General features: G+C 44.7%; 2 protein-coding genes across 8 annotated transcripts in view; both read left to right on the plus strand.

Moving 5' to 3' along the window:
• Positions 1-16,366, plus strand: part of CEP112 (centrosomal protein 112) — a 188,269-nt gene that overhangs the window by 153,320 nt on the left and 18,583 nt on the right. For 5 of the 7 annotated variants that reach the window (XM_038157551.1, XM_038157553.1, XM_038157556.1 and 2 more), the window contains 3 exons: positions 3,117-3,218; positions 5,552-5,610; positions 6,488-6,806. In XM_038157551.1, coding sequence (XP_038013479.1) covers positions 3,117-3,218; positions 5,552-5,610; positions 6,488-6,491 — 165 coding nt within the window. In that variant the 3' untranslated portion in view covers positions 6,492-6,806. Of the gene's footprint in view, positions 1-3,116; positions 3,219-5,551; positions 5,611-6,487; positions 6,807-16,366 lie in introns of those variants that run through there. The other 2 variants (XR_005259386.1, XM_038157555.1) reach the window with 2 other exon arrangements.
• AXIN2 (axin 2) overlaps positions 6,523-16,366 on the plus strand; it is a 52,764-nt gene continuing 42,920 nt past the window's right edge. Inside the window, exon 1 of the mRNA XM_038157561.1 lies at positions 6,523-6,542. The gene's annotated coding sequence lies outside the window, so the exon portion shown is untranslated. The remainder of the gene's footprint in view (positions 6,543-16,366) is intronic.

Consider the following 16,366-nt stretch of genomic DNA (forward strand, 5'->3'; position numbering starts at 1 on the left):
TGGTTGGACTTGACCTTAAAGGCTTTTTCCAACCTAAACAATTCTGAGATTGCTGATAAGCCCAGGGTTGGTTGGTGTGGAAAGCTCAGGTTTGTACATTTCTCTTCTGGGCATCAAACCCAACTTTTCTCTCTTTGAGAACGGTCAGTGCCCGACACAATTTCAGTGTAGTCTGTGAAACTCCAAGTCCCATTTCTGCATCACTTTATGTAATTGTGTCACAATTTATCTCTTCTTTTTTTACTGATTTACCAGGTGACCAAGCACACATGAGCTACGTGTGGCAACTTCAGCTTTCTGCTGACACCAAAGATGATTGATGGTCAAACTCCAAGCCTCATATATTAGCCACCAACCTGAATAAACAAAGACCAGTGTGGCAGCTTAATATTAAAAGCTATAAAACCTTCCTGGGGGTTCATGGATTAAATCAGCTCACCAAAATGAATTTTCAAAGGAAAAAAAAAACCAAAACTTTCCCAGGACTGAAGAAAAATGAACACAAGTAAATGAAATAGAGCCATCCTCATCCAGCTGACTAAAGCCCTCCTGAGGGATGAAGAATTGCAATTTTAAATGTCCCTCAAGTGTGCAAGAGGAGGCACAGTATTTGTGGATCCTAGGGAGGCAGCTTGAGGCTATAAAAGAACAAAAAAGCCTTTAAGGCACAAAAAAACCTATCCCTGCAAACGTAGCTTTCATTGGTGAAAAATAAGTGTTAAAAAATAAAAACCTTCTGCCATTAAAATGAGTACCCATTAGCCCACTGGATGTTATTTTTCAGTTGTAAGAAGTGATTTAGATTTTTGCCATGCACTATTTTAATCTCTTGGGTCAATAAACCTTGATAGTGACTTCAGCCAAAAATCCCAGCAGGTTGTTTACCATAACACGGCAGGAAACAGCTGGGCACTTATTTTCATCTTATTGTGATGCAATTACCAGCGAGCAGAGCTGAAAGTAGCATGTTTTGTCTGCTCAAACAAATTGGAATTGTATCCCAAAGAACAGGTTTCACTGCAAAAAAAAGTGCATGTCTTGTCTCTGAAACAGAGCATGGACTCAGTCCCAAGCCAAACTGCAGCTACCAGGGCTTGGTTCTCATTTTCTCTCTCCATTCTCAGCTGACCCTGTGAGATATCTCCGTACTTCAAAGCACAATGCAATATTTCTTCCTGGCTTTCCAAGAAACACCTTTGTCAAAAGGGAGTGATCCTCTGCTGCTCTGCAAAGTTAATAACAAATGTTCCCAGCATTGTGAAAGCACTTATTTAGAGGACAGCTGCAGATTAAACTGTTAAAACCAGTGACCTGGTTGCAAGAAAACTCTTGCACAATTAGAAAATTATTATTTCCCTCACAGAGCTGTATTAAAACTTCTGTTCCATCTGCATATTGGCCAGGTGATCATCCAGGTCCTCTTACCCATTAAATAGATTGTCATTAATCAAAATTCAGGAAATAAAAGCATTTTGCTGCTCTGGCTGCCTGTTTCTGGTCTCGTCTCACCAAGAATAAATGGAACATGTTGAATCAACTGAAATATATGTTTCTGCTCTATCAAGGTCCCCACCCAAATGAGCTGTTGGCTCAGAAAATATTTATCCTGGCAGACCACTTATGCATAACTTTGGAAGCCTTGATAGAAATAGTAGCATGAATTTATTGGTGTAGCTCTCAAAAACATAAATTTTGATCGCTGGCTTTTACACAAGCTGAGTTCAAACGAGGTTTCCTGTCTCACCTCTTTTTTTTTCCCTTCAGATTTGCATAGTGGCATCACTTCCTTGCAGTTCCCAAGGAAAGCCTCTAATTGCCCATTTGCATCGAGATTTGGCAATTCCTCCTGCCTGTCGGGGTGACTCAGAGGGAGAATTTTCCTAACGTTTCATCAGATGGTTTTATTCCTTTTGTATTGATAATTGCGCGCTGCATAATGCAGGTTCTGGCGGGAGCTGCTTTTCCCATGGGATGGTGCCGGGATGAACTCGGCCTCGGGTTCTCACCTGTGGAAGCTCTGGCAGCTCTGGGAGCTGGGATTTGGAACTGGCTTCTTCAGGTGTGAGGCTGAGGGTTGGATTTGTGGTTGCAGTGGTGGAGTTCAGCCATTTGGGAACAAAAAACCAGCACCAAACGGTGTTGGTGAAAAAAAAAGAGATTCCGTTTGAAAGTTTCAAGATATTTTATGAGTTAATCTGATATCGAAGCCCTTTGATCCTTTATTTACATATTCAGCTGCTAATCCAGAAAAACACCCAAGTCCTTGCTTAATTTGAGTTAAGCAGTTAATCCTATTGGGAGTTAAGTACAGATGTGAGGCCCTGATTCAGCCAAGTGGGAACGTGATGGGCTGGCCTGAACACACTCCCCAAATTATCCCAGGCCAAAACTCACCAAATCCAACCATTCTGGAGAGATAAGAAGCACAACCCTTCCATCTGATCTCTCTTCATGTAACTCTGCTCTGTAACTCCTGTTTACTCAGCATCTGTTAAATAAAGTTGCAGATGAAAATTTCCCCCTGTTTGAACCTCCTTATTTTGGGCTCTAAGATGCTCAGATCTGCTCATTGAAAGTTCTGTAGTCTCCATGAAGCTGAGGAAGACACAAAGTGCAATGAAAAATAGTTGCAGGATGAAGAATAATAACAAAAAGTCCACAAAAGCACCTAAAAGTTGAGAAATTATGTAAAATTTCTCTTGGAAAGCAGTAACTCACCTTGTCTGAGGGAGCAAGGGACAAATGTCACCCCACTGACCTGGTTCAGATGCCACCAGAGACAAACAGAAAACTTCTGACTGTCAGTGTGCAAGGTGTGCCTGTATAAATGCTCAGTTCAGGTGGATTTAAGAATGATTATTGCTTCTTCAGACCATGTTCTTTTCTCTTTTTTCCCCTCTCTCCATGTATATTTTTATTCATATGTTTTCTTTTGCTTTTCTTTGTCTCTTTTACCTCTTTTGTTCTTTACAGGTCTTCACTGATATTTCTTTCCCTTTTCATAGCACAATTAATTCTGTGTTTATTTGACCTCCAATTTGGGCAAAAGAAGCAAAAAAATTTACAGCACCTAAGAGCAGCCATCCCTATATAAATTTCTCTTTATTCTGTTACAGTTGGTTACTATACGAGAAGAATATCAAAAAATACTCAAAGGGCTGCTGCCAGCATCTACCAGAAAGGAATTCGAAGACACCATTTCATCTTTAAAATCTCAGGTAAATTCTTATTCTTCAGCATTTTAGGCTGGATAAAAGCCATTTCTTCTAGACAGGAGGTTATGACCATCTGAAATTTGGCCAAAAATACAGAGTAAGTGTCAAAACCAAATTATGGCGGCGCTCACATGTTTCTCCCTCCCTCAGTGTCATATTTCACAAAACTTTTCTCCTCCAGTTTGAGAGCTACCATACTGTATTTTTTGATCCCAGACTTTTCTTCCATGAAAAGCTGGGCTTTATTCAGTATTAGGGGTTTTTCCTCAGCCTTTCAGATGCAGCTCACAGTTATCTTTCATGTCCTTATGCTGTTTCTCCTGAAGGAATCATTTAAAGGCTGCCTATAAAGGGCGAAGAAGAGGATTAGAAATAATTTTATTTTCTTTCCAGCCTATGTAATAAAGCAAATTGGATATTTTTGAAGATATTTGTCTCAATGATCATTGTGATATTTTTATGTTTTCCCATAAAAAGAGGCTCTGTAATGTTTTGTCTTGAATATTGCTGACCACCAGTTCTTCTAGATTAATGCAGCATCAGTATGAATTCTATTAACTAGACTATTAAATTTCCTAACAGAAATATCCAAATGTCACTGGAAATAGGGAACTGCTGATTAATTGGGTGTGTTCCTCACACATGGTTCCCACAAAAGTTATTTGGGGCTCTTCTATTCAGAGTATTGGGAGCTGGAAGAAAACAAAATGTTCATTGCCTGAACTGCAGTGAGGAAGGAAAAATAGCCATAAAGAAGGGTGATCATAGCTGTGGAATAATGGGAATGCAAGGAAAATGCCATCTGAGTTTGCAGGACTGTGCATGTAACCGAGCTGGGAAGGACTGGGAGCTGGGATCTGTCCTGGCTGAAGGGAAGACCTGGGACAAGGACAGTGCCAAGCTGATGGCTCAGAGCTGCCCTGAGCTCTGGGAAGAGCAGAAACCTGAGCACACAGAGTACAAGTTACCATCACATCATCATCACATCCTTATGCCAATTTTCAGGACCATTCTTCAAGAAGTTATTGATCTGTAACATCTCAATTCTCTGTCCTGCACAACCTTCTCTAGGGAGATGATTGGTAATTTCGTGTATTTGGGGATTTTTCCCCTTTCTTTTTCTTTGCAATGCATAAGACTTATTCCATAGCATGTTTTGCTCTGCATGAGAGCCTTCCCCTGTCAGAGGTCACCTTCAATGGAAGTAGGAAATTTTCACAGTGGAAACTCAACATTTCTGTGTGCAGGGAGTGACACAACTTCAGCATTCTGTCTGTAAACATTCTGCCTCCACCTCAGGGGATCCATAATGGAAGTGATGCTCTTTCTCATTTAAATAGTTGTGGGAAATAAAGAGTTAAGGGTCTATTGGGGAGATCTATTTCCAGTTGATAGTAAAAAAGCTATTTTTAAAGACTCCTAAAAGGACTCTTAGCACTGCCTGGTAGGAAGCATCACTCTGAGCTAATACCACACCTTTTAATGAGTTAAAAAAAAAATAGAATCTGATATCCACCTGCAGAGCTTCTGTAAGCAGCAGCAGCATTTCAAAGGAGTAAAAGTAACTGCACACATGAAAACCTGGGTGCTCTCCCAGAAATCCATCGCTGCTGGCTGCGTTCCCACACGCGCTGGCGTCGGAGACCGCTCGGGGAGCTGGGCTCTCTCTGAAGCACAGGTGTCCTGCTCTTTGAAAATTGTTGAAATTCCTGTTTGAAAACATCAGACAAGAAGGGCACTGGAATCCCTGCACCTGTCAGGATTATTTATTGTTGGAGGAGGATGAAGAGGATAGGCTGGGTAAAAGCACTGCGCGGGGATAAAAATAAACAGCAGAAAATGAAAATACTTGAGGCTTGGGTGAAGTTTTCTGAACATGGTGCTAAATATAAAGGATTTGCTGCCTGATTGTCTGCTGCTGGTGAGATGGCCAACAGGGGATGCAGTGTGTTGATTAGCATTAATTCTCATACACTTGGGGAACAGGTGAGTACCTCCATCACAGGAGCAGAAGTGCAGGGATCAGAGCACAGGAATCCCATGGGAGCTGCCAGGAGAACGGGAGCTCCCAAGCCCTTGCACAACCCAGATGGTGCCACCAGCTGGGTTTAACAACTGGTTTGACTCTGTTCCTGAAGGAGTGAAGAGTGCACAGCCAGAGCAGAGCCAGGGAAGCCAAGAGAACAGTCTTCTATTAAATATTAATTCTTCTGTGCAGCTAAAGTGTTACTGCATTATTTAGGCAGGAGAGACCAGAAAAACTGCTTTTCTGAAATGAGCACAAATATATTGATTGGAATTTTGTACCCTGTTTTCATGTGGGATGTATTTTACAGGTAAGTTTTCTGCAGAAAAGAGTCCTCCAGGAAGACCCGAACGCCTGCCACGCCAAAAAGTACGGGCTTATCTTTGATCAGTTTGTACCATTTCACACCTGTGGGTCCCGGTGCTGGAAGCTTTACAGCTTAATTCAAACCCTCCAACATGGGTGCAGTTCGAACAGCTCCTTATTTTCAGTAAACAACATCTGAGGAGTTCTCCCCGGTGCTTAGTCAGTAGTGCTAGAGCAGGGCTGGGGAAGCTGCAGGTGCTCTGCAAGTCTGGGCTTTGCCTGCGTGTGGAGGATGAGGCGGCGGCTCCTGCACAGCTGCGGCTCTGCGGTGATGCCACCTCCTTTAAAGATGGAAAACAATGATGCAAGGCAGAATATTACAGATCACATCTTCAAAGGACCGGATCTCCACGAGCCTGAGCTTTCTTTCTTTTTTTTTTTTTCTGAGACGTTTACACCCTCCAATATAAATTATGGCAAGTGCTGCAGCCATAAAAAGCCTGGCTGTGCCTTTAGAGTAAGTGATTCACGTGGAGAGGTGAGTACAAGGAAACTTCCTAGGAAAGCCACTCCATCTTTACTGTATTTATAGACATTGATGGTGTTTCATATCTCACATGAGGGTTTCTGCAGCTAAGAATGTGTGCTCGTAAAAATAGTGTCAGCCTTTGTGAGATATTTAAGTAACTGTGAGAAGGCTAGCAGTGTGAGAGTTGGTGAAAATATTAATCCTGAATTATTTGTTAACAGGAATTAGCTAAAGCTAACTGGAAACTGAAAATGTCATAGATCCTGGGTAATAAGTCCAGCATAGGTAACTTTGTTAGATAAATAGAAAGCTCCAGACCCACTGCCCACTGGACCCAGCCCTGCTTTCAGCCTGTTGTGTTTTTATAATAAAATAATGAGGTATAACTGACAAAAATATCTTCCTTTTCAGGTAGCTGATGGACCAGTGGGATCTCTGTGATTGCCAAATGGACTGCTTTGAATAGGTTTGAAGATTTGGCTCTTGTAAATTATAATATAAAGATTATTGGTTCTTTTGTTAGCACAAAAAAAAATGAACTTCATGAAAACATATTCATAGCTCATGCCAGCATGGATTTTGTTGTATCTTCCTTCCATTATTTTTTATCATTATTTTATTACAGATTTATGCTTTTGATACACGGTTTGACGCCACGCTGAGCTTGCTTACTGAGCAAGTAGGCTTTGCTCTACTAATATTTTTGTTACTCCTTCCCAATACCATTTTTTTCACTTTTAAACATGAAGAAAACCCCATTTTCTATTATTATTATTGTTGTTGTCCAAGATTTTTTAACATATTTTGACATTCTTCTGTGTCCATGTGTTTACATAATATTAAAATATTATTATTTTCTTATCTTTTTGTTTTGACATTATTGTCCTGCTTGAGCATCTCACTCACCTCAGTAGCCGGGGGGGTTTTGCGTGGCTTTGTAAAGTGGGAATGTGGGCTGTGTTTGGAGGGATTCCTTGGCACAAGGATTCGAGCAGCACGGTGGCACTGCAGGCAGCTCTGGCTCTTGGTGGGTTGGATACTCTGGACGCAGGGAATTCCTTCCTCATGGGCTGATAACAGAGCCAGGGGTGTTGTTGGAAAAGAGTCATGGGTGATCTGGCCTTGGTGCCACGTGGGTGTGTGCCGGCTCTCTGCGACCATCCCGGGAAGTCTGAGCAGGTTCCAGAGGGTTTTCCGGGGTGAGGTTTGAGGGGCAGTGGAAGCTGAAGGATGTGGTCAGCCCTCAGAGCTGGCCCTGCCTCCCAGCCATGGGGCAGTGCTGGTATCTCCACGGCCTTCCATTGGAGCATTTGGAATGTGTGCATTGAGATCTGCCTTTGTGTTCCTGGGCTCCATCCTGCCGGTGGCGTTGGGATCAAGGCACGGTGCTTGAGAAGGGGCCAGAAATTCCTGTTCCAAGCCCAGCTGTGGCCCTGGCAGCACCAGAGGGACCCTGCTGGTGGGGATGGCCTCCTCTCCTGCCTCACCACGGTGTCACCAGTGCTCCTGTGCCACAGCCTGGGTGGAATTTGGAGGCTCCCTCTCCCCCGACTGCCGCGGTGGAGGCGGCCGTGCTGCCAAGCCCCAGCTCACCAGCTGGGCTCTTATCTGCTCCTGGCACCAAGATCAAGGAGGAGAGGCTTTGGCAGGCTGGCTCCATCCACCCCTCCTCCTGGCAGCTCTGTGCCAAACCCCAGCTCTGGCTGCTTTGCTGGTTGTCAGCCCAGTCAGGGCCTGGGCAGGTTTTCCACCTCCCTTGAATCAACAAGTGATTCTTCTAATTACAGATAAGGCTCCTCTGATAAAGGAGGAGGTGCTGTGGCAGGTGCCACAAAGCCTGGCCTGGGGGAATGGGGAGGTGTAGGAGCAGGAATTGTTGGGATGCCTAGGAGCTAATTGAGGGCAGTAAAATGTTTTTGCCCCAAAATGTGCAGGGCAGCAGTGGCTGGGCTCTGCAGGAGGAACAGGCTGTGGGCACTGGGATGTACCCACTGGGCATGGCCCTGTGTCCAAATGGCAGAGGTGGGGACAGTGACAGCTCCTCTCATGCCTGAGGGAAATGAGGCATCTTTGATTCTGCTTCTCTGCTTGTGTTTTTCCATTAAATCTGTGTGGGTTTAGTGCTTTTGACAGCAGGAAAGGGTGTACATATATAAAGATGGACACTCTTCTTGCTACTTGAATTCCTGGATTTCCTTCTTTCTGGTGGGATTGGGTTGCTGATGTCACTGATGGTCATACAGCAGTTTGAGAAAAGTAGATGTTGGTCAATCAAAACTCTTTGTGTTTCAAAACTCTTGTGAAAATCTCTCCGGCATCATCTACAGCTTGAGGACCACTTTGAAGCTGTTTCTGAACCTTGTAAGAACTTAAATGTAAGTTTGGGTGGAATTCTCTTGCAGCTGTTAACATTACTCTGATCCTTTTTGTGGCAAGTAAGAATTAGAGTCCAAACTGAAGGATTAGAAAGATTTCCAGTTATTTCTTGCTCTCTGCCTCTCTTTCCCCGACTTGGTAAGGAGTTGCCAGCTGCCAGGAGTTGGCTTTGTTGTCTCTAAACAAGCTCTGGCCAAACCAGTTTCAGTGTGGTTACAACCTTGTTTCTGTTTTATATTTATTTAATTTACCGATTTTGCTCCGTGACAGAAGATTGTTTCACCCTCTATAAAACCCCCCCAAAAAGTCACTGTAACATTTTTCACCAGTACCCAGGGAGGTGACCCTTATCAAGGTGACACTTTATTTCAGTGCCACTCACAGTTCTTGTGTTACATGGAACAAAAATGCTCCTTTTTGGCCGAGCTGGAAGGAAAGGGATACAAGGTCCCTCCTTCTGCTTGTGTCTGCAACAGAGCTTTAATTGTGCTGGGGACAGCAGGTACTCCTGGTGCTTGCCCAAATCTCTCCTGACTGTGGTGGTTTCAAACTGAGAAATTATTCTGCTGCGCAGAAAAAAAAAAAAAAAATTTATAGTGATTAGAAGAAAATATTTATTGAATTTTCTGGAAAGCATGCACAGCTTTGATCCTGATGCCGAGAGGTCTTGATAGAGAATCTCTATAGGATCTGATTTTTAAAAAATTCTCTTGATGCACTGAAAGTCCTCCCCAAATCAAAGAGTGGACTGGAGGCACCACACTGCTGAATTATACTTGGTCCCATTTGGAGGGTACAAAGGGAAAGTAAGACGTCAGATATTGTATGAAGAAGTTTCAGAACACAAGGTCATTTTAATTCAGCCTTTTTTTTTCCAAGGAGCTATCTTTTCCAAGCTTTGATATTTTCTTCAGAAAGGTCATTTCCTTTAAGCCTTTGTCATTAAAGACTTGTTCTTTAAAGTGCTCTATCAAAGCATGCAGAAATTGCAAGTTACTGAAACTAAAATGCATGATCAATTTTAAGTCTGCCTACTAAAGCCCTCTTAAAATTAGATGTGCTCTGGTACTGGTGGCTTCTTTGATAAAGGCAGGGGAAGATATGCAGTTGGTCAATTCAAACCACAAAAAAAAAAAAAGGATAATTAAATAAAATTTTTCTTCTCTAAATTGGGAAAAAATTGCAAAAAAAGCATTTAAAGAACTGAATGAGGGTCTGATCCTGCAAAAATGTGCCTTGTGTGAGAGAAGGAGGGAGTGTGCTGCATGTGGTGCATGTGGGAGCAGTTTGTAGCACTTACACAAAGTGATTGAGCAGCTCTGATGGTCTTATCTGGCATTTGTCATAATGTAAATAAGGCAAACCCCTGGATAAAATATCATTTATTTACCATTTGCTGCCACAATTGGTTTCTCCTTCACTGACAGAGAAGCAGAGAACAAAAAGAGTGGAGAATGTGTCGTGCCCTTGTTCTGCCATCCCTAATCCAAATTTCTTTTCATCCCTTTATCCCATGAACTGGGGGATAGTTGGCTACAGGTCATAACAGCTTTGCTTCCTTTCAGGCATCACTGGGAGAAGAGATGTTTTCTTTCCTGGTAGTGCTCCATCTTCTAATAGCAAACCTTAATTTTCCTTTCAACCCAGATATGTCCAATATCCAGGGCAGTATTTTCAGCAGACTCTTGGGACGATGGACACGGAGCTCACCTTCGCACAAGGAGGATTTAGAGCTGGGACCTCCTTTGGGCAGCTCTCTAAAGCAATTTTATCTGCAGAGCTGGATCCCAAAAGCCTGTTTGTTTCAAATGTTCCACGGACATACAGCTCAGTGGGAATGGAGATGGGCTTTAAATGTGGCAGCACATGATTCAGAGTCAGTATCAGGGCTGAAAACAAGGAAATGTGTGTTGGTAGAATGAGCAAAGTAAAGGAACACTTTTATCTCACCTGGGCAGTGAAGTTGTAACAATGCTTCCACCTTTATAAAATCTATTCAACAGATTCATACTTTAGGAATCTTGTTCTTCTCCCATTGAAACCTCATATCAAAGTTTAACACCAGGCAGGGCTGACCATCTTGTCAAAAGAAAGTTGTGAGTCCTAATTCTCTTGTTATCTCAAGCTTACACTGAAGTTAACTTTGTCCAGTTTTGCCCAAATAAAGGATTCAAGGAATTCATTAAAACTCCAGCCCTGGAATCCATCAGAAACCTGCTGGTGGAAGTTGTCCTGGGCTGAAATCAAGGATGTAAGACCACCCTTGGCTCTTCACTGAGGAGTGCTGGGGGTGCAGGACTTGTTCAGCAAGATTTAGCTGGCACAGGCTCAGGTGTGTCACATGGCACTGAAGATGGGGCAGTCTCAGGACCACACTGAACCCTCTTCTCCCAGAGCAAGTGTTTTTAGAAAGGGGTTTCTCAGTCTGACTGATTCCTTCAAATTCAGAGCCTGTCTAAATCTCTCACCTAAATTTTATAGAGTCAGTTTTCACTGAGCATCTGAGGGTGGTGGAAAAACAGACCTAGGGAGGCAGATGACCCCATATGGATCTCATGATCAGTCAGAGCCTGGGTGTTTGCTAGGCTGTGTTTAATTGGGCTCAGGAATGAGCATCTTCTGAGACTTAGCAACACTTGCTTGTCATCTTCTTGTTTGTTCATCCTTGTTGGATGAGGTCACTGACTCATTTCAGTGTAGATCTGAATCTGCAGTGAAAACTCTGGATGAGGACTCTGCTGCTCTACCCAGGAGATCCTGGAAGCACCCCCACAATCTGAGGTTTGCCCCAGCACAGGTTGGTGGCCCTGTGCTGCTCCAGTGCCTTTGTTCAGACCTTTGGTGTGATTCTTCCTGCTCCATTGGGCTGCTTTGCTGCAGTTTGAAATACAAATACTGGGCATGGTAAAATGGAACCAGGCACCTGCACCAGGGTCCAGCTCCCACCCCACACCCTGCACCAGCAGGGCCAGAGATTATGGACAAAAAGCTGCAGGACAAACCAGCCCCTTCCCAGAGGGGCACTTCCCACCTGAACCTTCAGCCTAACTCAATAACGCCCATCTGCAGACACTTAACCCTGAGCCTGCACTTCAGTTCAGGCCTATCCCCATCCTTGGGTGTGCTGATAAAGAGGCACCTTCTGGGGTTTCAGCCCCACAGCCAGGATGGATGGTTGCCTCCTGCCTTTAGAGCAGACCTTACCTGAGTTGGTTCATGCTCCCAAATGTCTCCCTTGAAGCTTCCTTCTCTAAACAGCACTGCTGTCTAAACAGAGTCTTTTAGGTTGGAGAAGAACTTTAAGATCATTGAATCCAGCTATATCTCTACCCTCTTCCTGCCTGAAAAATCCTTCAGCCCCCTGTGAGCTGCCTGTCCAGCCCTTGGTGTCAGCAGCTCCAGCTTTGCTGGTGGGTGACTGCAGAAAGGCTGGTGCAAACATCTGTTCCACAAAGGATGGCTGAAGTTCTTACCCCTGGTAAGTTGGCGGGGTAGAAGCAGCTTTCTGTGTGGAGTGGGCTTGGTTTTTGGTTTTTCATTGGGGTATGCTGGTGGAATCAGCAAATTTAACCTCTCTGGAGGATCTAGGAAGGGCTGTAAATGATTTCATTTCACATATTCCTAGTGGGGGCTGATCCTTTCTCTCAGGCAGTGCAAACCCATGTTTTAGGATAGCTGCAGGAGCTGTGCTCTCAGGAGCTGTTGTGACTGTGCTCAGCTGGCCTGTGATGCTGCTCCTTGTGCAGGATCCAGCCTGTGGGTGACCTGGTGTGGTGCCACCTCAGCAGGTGTCCCCTCGGGTGTCAGCACCTGGAGGCAGGTGAGCACTGGTGCCCCTCAGGGAGCCCTCCCTCCCCAGCACTGCACTTTTATCCTTGCAGAGGAAGAGCAGGGCTTTGCTGGGCTTGAGCTTTGTAATATCAATGTGGTTTTTTGTGTCACTTTGGAAAATAAATGCTGTTGTGGTAATCCTGTAGGAGAATGGGTGGGAAGTGCTTGGTGGTCCCTCGGTGCTGTGTTGGTAGAAGATGCTGGGTTTGGCCCATGGGGTTGTTTCCAGGAGCATGGTCAGTGTAAGCTACAGGGTTGTGAGCAAGAGAGTGAGAAATACCATGCATAAACTGAAATAATACTTTAAAATTTGTGCAACTGCCAGAAGCTTTCTCACTGATGTGAGCAAATCTCTCTGGATCTTTATTTTTCTTTTTTTCGTATAACAGCCATTTCCAAGTAAATGTACATGTACCCATATGAGTGCAAAGCTGTGAAATAGCTGCATGGATGCTTAGAAACTTCTATTTAGAGATCTGAAGACTAAAAGGGACTTGGAAGTGGCCTAGGGACACTGTTCTTAAAACTTCCCTGAATTAATTCTCTGCTTCAAATCCAGTGGGTTTGGCTGAAAAAGACCATCTCTGTCAGAAAAAGAACTACTACCCAAATATTACTGAAGTCCTCTTTACATTGTTCCTGACTGTGATCAGAAATCCCTCCCCTGAATTTGATGCTATTGATTCCCTTCTGTTTTTAATTTGTGATTGTTACTTTTTGATGTCACTTTTTGCTGTTTTCACTCCGTCTTTGCACACCTCACCTGCAATACTGTTCCATCATTATAAAAGCACAGTTATAGATTAGTAATTATATATTATACATAGCATAATATATATAGTTATGTATATATATGTATATAGGTATATATTATACATAGGCTGCCTTAGCTAAAAATATTCTGCTAACCAGAGGCTGCAGTTATTGGTCACTTTTTTTGTTTTGTTTTCTCCCTAAGTTGATTCCTCTCCTAATTGTTCCCAGGCTGGTGGAAACCAGTTCTGTGCAGGGGCAAACGCAGAGCTGTCCTGCTTGGGCACAAAAAGTTGGGCTTGGGAGAACAAGAGGGAAAATCCAGGGGAGCAAACACCTCCATGAGTGCCTGTGGTCAAAGCCTTGCTGGAATCACCCTGGGAGCAGTGCTGGGTGTCCCCGGAGGCTCCTGCAGATGTTGTACCCCGAGGTCACAGCCTTTGCCCTTGCTTGGGGGCAGGGGGAAAGCCTTTCCTCCCGCACCGAGCATTTGAAGCTGTGTTTTCAAAACAGCGCTTGGGGTTTGATGCTTTGCCTTGATTTGGATGCCCCAAGGGCTCCTTGATTGAGCGTCTTCACGAGCTAATGTTCTCCGAGAAACCCAAACACGCTCGGTAATTAACGATGTGCAATTATGGGTGGGTTTGTTTGTATCCTGAGCTGTCATCTGGGCGGGGATGGCGATGGGGATGGGGGTGGGACTTTGGGGGGCTCAGCTCACAGCTGAGCTTCGGGAGGGGATGGAGCAGGGAGAAGGTGTGAACCCAAGTCTAATTCACGCCTTGCATCTGCGGGCACCTCTGGGTTTAACCTTTCCTTGCCCACGGAGAGGTGAAGACGTGGTTGGTCCCTCTTTAAGCACTCGGCTCTGTTGTTTCCCCTGCCAGGCAGAGCAGTGTTGGGACAAAGCGGCTCCAGGGAAAGCAGTGACAAGGCAGAGCGTTACAGGGAGGACAGAGGAGTTTATTATTAGTTATTTACAGCAGTGCTGCCTCCTGGATGTGTTGGAGTTCTAGATGCTAAAAATTTTAAACTTTCTGTACCTACAGACTCTAACCCCCGAAAGAACACTACGCTTGACCTAAAACCATAGAGAAAGCTTCCAAAATTCATGAATAACACTAAGATTACAAGTGTGTAGTTTAATTAGACTGTATATATCTGCATAGTGTGTAATATAATTAGACTGTATAATATCACAAGGTAATAAACTTAGAGTTGGAGGTTTTAGAATATAGTAATATATATATATATAGAACAAGATAGAAGTTTTAAAATAGAAGCTAGTCCTTCTTCATCAGTTTAAGTAGTATTTTGTAATTAAACAAAAAAAGTCCGCATTGTGAACCTCAAGTAATTAGTTATTAAGTTAAAAGTAAAAATAATTTAAGTGCCATTTCTTAATTAAAGAGTTTAACCTTAAAAGACCCTATAAAGAAAAACAGTTAACCATTTTGTAGCTTGTTAGTAAAATACGACAAAACTGACTACCTGGGAGACTATAACATAGATAAAAAATTAAACATTTAAATCTAAACACAAAATACCATCTTAAATACCTTCAATCCCAGCCTCAACAAAACAAAAAAAAAAAGAAAAAAAGGAAAATGAAAGGCGGGCTGGCAGCCTGTGCTCTCGCTGCAGCCTCGGCCCGCGGAGCCGAGCCGTGTTTAACGCGGTTACGCGAGCGCGGCGCCGCTGCCAAGCCGTGTTTTGCTCCGAGTGTGGCTTGACAGAACGTCGTGTTTAACCTCAGAGTAGATGGGATAAAACAAGGTTCTCTGTCAGGACTACGAATTCGTGGTTCTGTCTGCTCCTAAGCTCTGTGTTCCACCCCCAGCTGTGGCCGCTTCCATCGTGCGCGTACGTGGGCTGTTTCTGAGGGGACACAGCAGCCTAAAACCTTGATCTTTTTAATCTCAATTAGGTGTCCTTCCAGTTTATGCACCTAAACCACTTAACCCCATGGAAAAATGCCTTCAGTCCCTAAAGAAAAGCCCTTGCAGTGATTTGCTCACCAACTTGGCCCACATCTGCTTGTACCCAGATGTTGCCCCTGCTGAAAGCAGCCTCCATTTAGTCCAAGTGTTGCATACGTGTTCAAAACATCTTGTAGAGCCCTGCATGGGAGTTAATGCGTAGCAGGGCTCTCAGCTCAGCATCTCTGAAAGCTGTCCAAGGCAAACCCATCCCCAGCACGTGGCATTCCCATCTGGAGAAGGAGAACAGGGACCCAGCTCCATCCTGCACGGTCCATGTATGGAAAAGCTCGAGTGCTGATGGTCTCTAGCACAGCTCCCCAATATAATGGTGTAATAATTAACAACAGCATCTGAGTCTCACAGCTCCTCACAGCCTGTTCCTCCCAGAGCTGATGCTGGGTCCAAGAGCCCCATCTTGTCTGTTGATCTCCTTGGGGTGGATTTCAGGCATGGACGATTTGTTGTTCATGCTTTGACACATTTGTTTGAGAAATCAGATTGGCATTTCCGCTGGGAGCTGTGGAGAGGGTTGGTGCAGACCCCCCTGCATGGACCAAGGCTTGAGGGATGATTTGTCAGCATCTCTTTGTTGTTGACTCAAAATCTTGCCCCACTCAGTGGTGTGGGAGAGAGCCCATGATGGATAGCGGGATCTCCCTGCTCCCAGTCTGATGGATGGGAGCTGTTCATACGTGGAGCCTTCTCCTGGGAGTGGTGTGATTCTAGGGCTCTTCCAGGACAGCTCAGAGCACCCCCGAGTGTCCTAACGAGCCCCCTAATGAGCTTTGTTCGGGGGCTGCAAGCACAGCTGCCGTGGGGACAGCTGGGAGACGCACGGAGCTCCTGGGCCCTCCATATGGATGCTCTTGACCTCTGAGGCCTCTGAAACTCCATGTGGCTGCTGAGGACACTGGAAAGGGTCAACCCCCTCTCCGCACCCCCAACAAAAGGAGGGTTTTGCAGACACTGCCAGGATCGAGCCATGAAAAGGTCCTAGAGGGAGGTGAGGGAAGCGCTGGTTTTCCGGGGACGTGGATTTGCAGCGCCGCAGAATTCCCATGTAAACACGGCCTGGAAAAGCAGCTCCCACATGCACGAGCCTTGCTGGGTGCCCGGTAACTGGGGCCAGACGGGTCTAACGGGGCTGGGATCCAGCCACTGCCATCAAGAGGCTGCTGCAGCTCGGCCGGGGTGACTTTGAACCCCCTCCCCATCCCCACAGCTTTGTTATCGGGGCTATTGTGGGGCTGCCGGAGCCAATCCACGCCAGCCCCGATTCAAAGTCCAGGTGCCAACCAACTTGAACTCTCCAGCATCCCTGCCGTGAAGCAATTATTCCCTCAGACAC

Source organism: Motacilla alba, chromosome 18 (assembly GCF_015832195.1).
Source record: "Motacilla alba alba isolate MOTALB_02 chromosome 18, Motacilla_alba_V1.0_pri, whole genome shotgun sequence".
Classification (NCBI taxonomy): Eukaryota; Metazoa; Chordata; class Aves; order Passeriformes; family Motacillidae; genus Motacilla; species Motacilla alba.